This window comes from Nerophis ophidion, linkage group LG16 (genome assembly GCF_033978795.1).
Source record: "Nerophis ophidion isolate RoL-2023_Sa linkage group LG16, RoL_Noph_v1.0, whole genome shotgun sequence".
Classification (NCBI taxonomy): Eukaryota; Metazoa; Chordata; class Actinopteri; order Syngnathiformes; family Syngnathidae; genus Nerophis; species Nerophis ophidion.
The window spans coordinates 1,239,994-1,248,359 of NC_084626.1; the positions used below are offsets into that span (position 1 = coordinate 1,239,994).

The 8,366-nt window shown below is 39.3% G+C and overlaps 1 protein-coding gene across 2 annotated transcripts in view; it reads left to right on the top strand.

Moving 5' to 3' along the window:
• The window catches only part of gata2a (GATA binding protein 2a), a 30,575-nt gene extending 22,585 nt beyond the window's left edge, over positions 1-7,990 (top strand). For both annotated transcript variants that reach the window (XM_061922526.1, XM_061922525.1), the window contains exons 5-6: positions 5,461-5,586; positions 6,947-7,990. In XM_061922526.1, the coding sequence (XP_061778510.1) occupies positions 5,461-5,586; positions 6,947-7,246 (426 nt within the window). In that variant the 3' untranslated portion in view covers positions 7,247-7,990. The remainder of the gene's footprint in view (positions 1-5,460; positions 5,587-6,946) is intronic.
• The last annotated feature ends 376 nt before the right edge of the window (positions 7,991-8,366 follow it).

An 8,366-nucleotide genomic window follows, 5' to 3' on the forward strand; every position in this document is an offset into this window, starting at 1 on the left:
AAGGCGGTCTGTCATAACGTTTTTAGCATTCAACCAGACATTATTGTGACGTTTTATATTAATTTTCCTAAAAATAGAAACACCGGCCCCCAGACACATTTTTTTTTGTCTAAATGTGGCCCCCGAGTCAAAATAATTGCCCAGGTTTGCTTTAGAACTTTGTTGATATGTACTGTAAACAGGTGACTAATGTTTGTGAGTTATCGTACACGGTTTGTTGCATTTTGGTTGTTTCACTTGATTGTAAAATATGTCGATTGAAAGGGGGTGTGGCGTTCATATTTTGTCAATATTCAGTGTTTTATCCTTTGTAGTAAAATGTAAAATTCCATTACGTTTTTTTAAGGCGGTCTGTCATAACGTTTTTAAGCATTCAACCAGACATTATTGTGACGTTTTATATTAGTTTTCCTAAAAATAGAAACACCGGCCCCCAGACACATTTTTTTTTTGTCTAAATGTGGCCCCCGAGTCAAAATAATTGCCCAGGCCTGCTTTAGAACTTTGTTGATATGTAAACAGGTGACTACCGGTAATGTTTGTGAGTTATTATACACAGTTTGTTGCATTTTGGTTGTGTTTCACTTGATTGTAAAATATGTAGATCGAAAGGGGGTGTGGCGTTCATATTTTGTCAATATTCAGTGTTTTATCCTTCATAGAAAAATTTGAAATTTCATTATGTTTTTTAAGGCGGTCTGTCATAAAATTTTTAGCATTCAATCAGACATTATTGTGAGGTTTTGTATTAGTTTTCCTAAAAATAGATATACCGGCCCCCAGACACAATTTTTTTTCTCTAAATTTGGCCCCCGAGTCAAAATAATTGCCCAGGCCTGCTTTAGAACTTTGTTGATATGTAAACAGGTGTAGTGAGTTATTGTACACGGTTTGTTGCATTTTGGTTGTGTTTCACTTGATTGTAAAATATGTCGATCGAAATGGGGTGTGGCGTTCATATTTTGTCAATATTCAGTGTTTTATCGTTCGTAGAAAAATGTAAAATTCCATTACGTTTTTTTAAGGCGGTCTGTCATAACGTTATTAGCATTCAATCAGACATTATTGTGAGGTTTTGTATTAGTATTCCTAAAAATAGATATACCGGCCCCCAGACACATTTTTTTTTTGGTCTAAAAGTGGCCCCCGAGTCAAAATAATTGCCCAGGCCTGCTTTAGAACTTTGTTGATATGTAAACAGGTGTAGTGAGTTATTGTACACGGTTTGTTGCATTTTGGTTGTGTTTCACTTGATTGTAAAATATGTCGATCGAAATGGGGTGTGGCGTTCATATTTTGTCAATATTCAGTGTTTTATCTTTCGTAGAAAAATGTAAAATTTCATTACGTTTTTTAAGGCGGTCTGTCATAACGTTTTTAGCATTCAATCAGACATTATTGTGAGGTTTTATATTAGTTTTCCTAAAAATAGATATACCGGCCCCCAGACACATTTTTTTTATCTAAATGTGGCCCCCGAGTCAAAATAATTGCCCAGGCTTGCTTTAGAACTTTGTTGATATGTAAACAGGTGTAGTGAGTTACTGTACACGGTTTGTTGCATTTTGGTTGTGTTTCACTTGATTGTAAAATATGTCGATTGAAAGGGGGTGTGGTGTTCATATTTTGTCAATATTCAGTGTTTTATCGTTCGTAGAAAAATGTAAAATTCCATTACGTTTTTTTAAGGCAGTCTGTCATAACGGTTTTAGCATTCAATCAGACATTATTGTGACGTTTTATATTAGTTTTCCTAAAAATAGAAACACCGGCCCCCAGACACATTTTTTTTTTGTCTAAATGTGGCCCCCGAGTCAAAATATTTGCCCAGGCCTGCTTTAGAACTTTGTTGATATGTTAACAGGTTTGTGAGTTATTGTACACGGTTTGTTGCATTTTGGTTGTGTTTCACTTGATTGTAAAATATGTCGATTGAAAGGGGGTGTGGTGTTCATATTTTGTCAATATTCAGTGTTTTATCGTTCGTAGAAAAATGTAAAATTCCATTACGTTTTTTTATTTTAAGGCGGTCTGTCATAATGTTTTTAGCATTCAACCAGACATTACTGTGAGGTTTTATATTAGTTTTCCTAAAAATAGAAACACCGGCCCCCAGACACGTTTTTTTTTTTGTCTAAATGTGGCCCCTGAGTCAAAATAATTGCCCAGGTTTTCTTTAGAACTTTGTTGATATGTACTGCAAACAGGTGACTAATGTTTGTGAGTTATTGTACACGGTTTGTTGCATTTTGGTTGTGTTCCACTTGATTGTAAAATATGTCGATCGAAAGGGGGTGTGGTGTTCATATGTTGTCAATATTCTGTGTTTTATCGTTCGTAGAAAAATGAAAAATTCCATTACGTTTTTTTTAGGGCGGTCTGTCATGACGTTTTTAGCATTCAATCAGACATTATTGTGAGGTTTTGTATTAGTGTTCCTAAAAATAGAAACACCGGCCCCCAGACACAATTTTTTTTTGTCTAAATGTGGCCCCCGAGTCAAAATAATTGCCCAGGCCTGCTTTAGAACTTTGTTGATATGTAAACAGGTGTAGTGAGTTATTGTACACGGTTTGTTGCATTTTGGTTGTGTTTCACTTGATTGTAAAATATGTCGATCGAAATGGGGTGTGGCGTTCATATTTTGTCAATATTCAGTGTTTTATCTTTCGTAGAAAAATGTAAAATTTCATTACGTTTTTTAAGGCGGTCTGTCATAACGTTTTTAGCATTCAATCAGACATTATTGTGAGGTTTTATATTAGTTTTCCTAAAAATAGATATACCGGCCCCCAGACACATTTTTTTATCTAAATGTGGCCCCCGAGTCAAAATAATTGCCCAGGCTTGCTTTAGAACTTTGTTGATATGTAAACAGGTGTAGTGAGTTACTGTACACGGTTTGTTGCATTTTGGTTGTGTTTCACTTGATTGTAAAATATGTCGATTGAAAGGGGGTGTGGTGTTCATATTTTGTCAATATTCAGTGTTTTATCGTTCGTAGAAAAATGTAAAATTCCATTACGTTTTTTTTAAGGCAGTCTGTCATAACGGTTTTAGCATTCAATCAGACATTATTGTGACGTTTTATATTAGTTTTCCTAAAAATAGAAACACCGGCCCCCAGACACATTTTTTTTTGTCTAAATGTGGCCCCCGAGTCAAAATATTTGCCCAGGCCTGCTTTAGAACTTTGTTGATATGTTAACAGGTTTGTGAGTTATTGTACACGGTTTGTTGCATTTTGGTTGTGTTTCACTTGATTGTAAAATATGTCGATTGAAAGGGGGTGTGGTGTTCATATTTTGTCAATATTCAGTGTTTTATCGTTCGTAGAAAAATGTAAAATTCCATTACGTTTTTTTTAAGGCAGTCTGTCATAACGGTTTTAGCATTCAATCAGACATTATTGTGACGTTTTATATTAGTTTTCCTAAAAATAGAAACACCGGCCCCCAGACACATTTTTTTTTGTCTAAATGTGGCCCCCGAGTCAAAATATTTGCCCAGGCCTGCTTTAGAACTTTGTTGATATGTTAACAGGTTTGTGAGTTATTGTACACGGTTTGTTGCATTTTGGTTGTGTTTCACTTGATTGTAAAATATGTCGATTGAAAGGGGGTGTGGTGTTCATATTTTGTCAATATTCAGTGTTTTATCGTTCGTAGAAAAATGTAAAATTCCATTACGTTTTTTTATTTTAAGGCGGTCTGTCATAATGTTTTTAGCATTCAACCAGACATTACTGTGAGGTTTTATATTAGTTTTCCTAAAAATAGAAACACCGGCCCCCAGACACGTTTTTTTTTTGTCTAAATGTGGCCCCCGAGTCAAAATAATTGCCCAGGTTTTCTTTAGAACTTTGTTGATATGTACTGCAAACAGGTGACTAATGTTTGTGAGTTATTGTACACGGTTTGTTGCATTTTGGTTGTGTTCCACTTGATTGTAAAATATGTCGATCGAAAGGGGGTGTGGTGTTCATATGTTGTCAATATTCTGTGTTTTATCGTTCGTAGAAAAATGAAAAATTCCATTACGTTTTTTTTAGGGCGGTCTGTCATGACGTTTTTAGCATTCAATCAGACATTATTGTGAGGTTTTGTATTAGTGTTCCTAAAAATAGAAACACCGGCCCCCAGACACAATTTTTTTTTGTCTAAATGTGGCCCCCGAGTCAAAATAATTGCCCAGGCCAGCTTTAGAACTTTGTTGATATGTAAACAGGTGACTAATGTTTGTGAGTTATTGTACACGGTTTGTTGCATTTTTGTTGTGTTTCACTTGATTGTAAAATATGTCGATCGAAAGGGGGTGTGGCGTTCATATTTTGTCAATATTCAGTGTTTTATCCTTTGTAGAAAATGTAAAATTTCATTACGTTTTTTTAAGGTGGTCTGTCATAACGTTTTTAAGCATTCAACCAGACATTATTGTGATGTTTTATATTAGTTTTCCTAAAAATAGAAACACCGGCCCCCAGACACATTTTTTTTGTCTAAATGTGGCCCCCGAGTCAAAATAATTGCCCAGGCCTGCTTTAGAACTTTGTTGATATGTAAACAGGTGTAGTGAGTTATTGTACACGGTTTGTTGCATTTTGGTTGTGTTTCACTTGATTGTAAAATATGTCGATTGAAAGGGGGTGTGGTGTTCATATGTTGTCAATAATCAGTGTTTTATCGTTCGTAGAAAAATGTAAAATTCCATTACGTTTTTTTTTTTAAGGCGGTCTGTCATAACGTTTTTAAGCACTCAATCAGACATTATTGTGAGGTTTTATATTAGTTTTCCTAAAAATAGAAACACCGGCCCCCAGACACATTTTTTTTTGTTTAAATGTGGCCCCCCGGGTCAAAATAATTGCCCAGGTTTGCTTTAGAACTTTGTTGATATGTAAACAGGTGACTAATGTTTGTGAGTTATTGTACACGGTTTGTTGCATTTTGGTTGTGTTTCACTTGATTGTAAAATATGTCGATTGAAAGGGGGGGTGATGTTCATATGTTGTCAATATTCTGTGTTTTATCCTTCGTAGAAAAATTTATGATTTCAGTACGTTTTTTTAAGGCGGTCTGTCATTACGGTTTTAGCATTCAATCAGACATTATTGTGAGGTTTTGTACTAGTGTTCCTAAAAAAGTAGATATGCCGGCCCCCAGACACATTTTGGGGCGGTACAACTCGGTTGGTAGAGCGGCCGTGTCAGCAACTTGAGGGTTGCAGGTTCGATTCCCGCTTCCGCCATCCTAGTCACTGCCGTCGTGTCCTTGGGCAAGACACTTTACCCACCTGCGCCCAGTGCCACCCACACTGGTTTAAATGTAACTTAGATATTGGGTTTCGCTATGTTAAGCGCTTTGAGTCACTAGAGAAAAGCGCTATATAAATATAATTCACAAAAATGTGATAATCTGAATAAAATTACATTTCTAAACGTGATTGTTTTGCTTCCTGCAGTCCGCTGCACGCCGTGCAGGCACCTGCTGTGCCAACTGCCAGACCACCACCACCACCCTGTGGAGGCGTAACGGGAATGGAGACCCGGTGTGTAACGCCTGTGGACTTTACTACAAACTGCACAATGTAAGTAGCCACCACAAAACACACACACACCGGTCGTTAACTGGTCAAGTGGGCGGACAGCTTGTATCGATTTAGGAGCGGGAGGCAGCGTGAGTGGCGAGCAAAGCCAGCTCGCCCCGTCGAGCGGAACCCACCGGCCGTCCTCCTATTTTATTATTAATCCCTGGTTGTTTGAATGGGGGGCGGTACTCCCCCGAGAGGCTGCGGGGTGGGACCGCCATTCAGTGTAACGGCGTCGGTTACACTGATGAGGATTTGTCTGAGGCTGGTCCTTTCAGGTCCGGCCAGGCCCTCGTCCTCATGTATTCAAATGGACCGAGACCACTGTTTGGTTTTGAATTAGACAAAAAGCCCAACACGCCCCTGACTCACCTTGTAATGCAACGAGAGTTTATGCAAAACGGCTACTCAATATTCATAGGCTGTAAATTAGACGTTTGGATTCCTGGCAAAGCGACACCAGGAATATTTGTTGTTCGGTTCAACCAGACCTGGGCAAATTAAAGTCGGACTGTCCAAAAATAATATTTTTTGATTTTTAAGATGCAAAGTGAAGCTGTCATTATGTGTTTCCAAATGAGTCTCGAACGATACAAAGTTCAAGACTCCTTTTTTTTTTTAAACCGTATTTAGTTTGAGAGATTTTTCTGTATTTAGACTTGAGAGCAAGGTGAAAATCAAAGAGTTGTCATGGTAACAAAAACAAACCGGGAAGTGCAAAACAGAACTAAGTGTCCAAAAAAACAAAACATAACCCAAAGGCGTGACAAAATAGGTCTGCGCTGCTGATCCGCCTCCGCTTGGGATGGTTTCCTGCTGGCTCCGCTGTGAACGGGACTCTCGCTGCTGTGTTGGATCCGCTTTGGACTGGACTCTCGCGACTGTGTTGGATCCATTATGGATTGAACTTTCACAGTATCATGTTAGACCCGCTCGACATCCATTGCTTTCCTCCTCTCCAAGGTTCTCATAGTCATCATTGTCACCGACGTCCCACTGGGTGTGAGTTTTCCTTGCCCTTATGTGGGCTTACCGAGGATGTCGTAGTGGTTTGTGCAGCCCTTTGAGACACTAGCGATTTAGGGCTATATAAGTAAACATTGATTGATTGATTGATGTACATGCTACTGATTAGCATTAGCCATTTTGCTCCTACACATTTTGGTAACGAAAACCACAACCGAGATGCACGTTGCAATCAAACAGCTGCAAGCTACAACACTTGCAGTATGAACACTTTGTAAGTCTCAACAAAGTTAATGGCAACAACTGAGTAATAACCGCGGTATTCATGATGTCAGTGCAGCTTTTGTTTGGGACACGTCGAGCTAATGTGCTGCTGCCCCCCCCCTCCCCACAGGTCAACAGACCGCTGACCATGAAGAAAGAAGGCATCCAGACACGCAACCGCAAGATGTCCAGCAAGTCCAAGAGGAACAAGAGATCCGGGGACGGCTTCGAAGAGCTGTCCAAGTGCATGCAGGACAAGGCCTCTCCCTTTGGCGCTGCCGGCGGCCTCAGCAGCCACATGACCCACATGGGTCACTTACCCCCCTTCAGCCACTCAGGACACATGCTGCCCACTCCCACGCCCATTCACCCTTCATTCGGCCACCCCCACCACACTAACCGCTCGCCGGTTTGGGCGGAGCCTCACTGAACTCCTCTTCCTGTCTGACCCACCGTGTTGCCATTACCATTAAAGCCCCCCCCCCAGCCCCCTAAACCCCTCCATAATAAGGCGGAAGCTGAGCAGACTTGTACAGTTGTTGGACCGGAGCGGCGCTCACTTGGACTTTGATAACTGCGGGTTGAGTCGATGGGACGAAGCAGAGACTCTGTGAAGAGCTTGGCATTTTTTTCCGGGGATTGATCGGCATTGCGTGTCATTCTTTTGGCTCGGTCTTCCCCAAGTCACGTCGGTACCCGCCTCACCTCAACCCTGTAGCAGGAACCCTTATTTTCTGAGATAAGCCAGAACTACTGTGGACAGCAGCTCCAGTACCGCTGAAACAAGGCAGTAGACCCAGGTCGCCGTACCCATGAACCCCGTCCTCCCTTCACATGCTGGATTGTGCACCGACAACGTTCAACTGTTTTTAAAAGACGGCCTTTTATGGAGGGGAAAAAAAACAAACAAAAAAAAACGACAGTAAATAGAGTGTTTATAAATACTTAATTGCTATTATGGTTGTTATATTTGATGTTATAATTATTGCTACGATAATTTATTTTCACTCTTTTAAGCTTTTGGTCAAAGACGTATGGAAATTGTTCGGATTTTGGTTCCATTGTTACCACGCAAAAGGAAAATGACGACTTATAGATGAAAAGTCTCCTGAGCTGTACGTTTTTATCATTTTCCATCTCACAAAAGTGAAGAAAATAAAGTTTATTACTTAAATGCAATGTCACTGCTTTTTAAATTGGGTGTTTGACATCAATCAGAAACTCTATTTGGGCATCTCTGGGTGCTTGAGTCTTCTCCGGGTACTAGTTTACTATTTTGATGCATTTTGGTACTTTTCTAATTAAAGGGGACCACAAAAAAAAGTGCATTATTAGCTTTATTTGAACAAAAAATCTTACTTATTGCAATTTGGTCCTTAAATAAAATAGTGAACATACAAGACAACTTGTCTTTTAGTAGTAAGTAAACAAACCAAGGCTCCTAATTAGTCTGCTGACGTATGCAGTAACATATTGTGTCATTTATCTACCTATTATTTTGTCAACATTATTAAGGAAAAGCTGTAAAAATAAATTATTGAAATTATGAG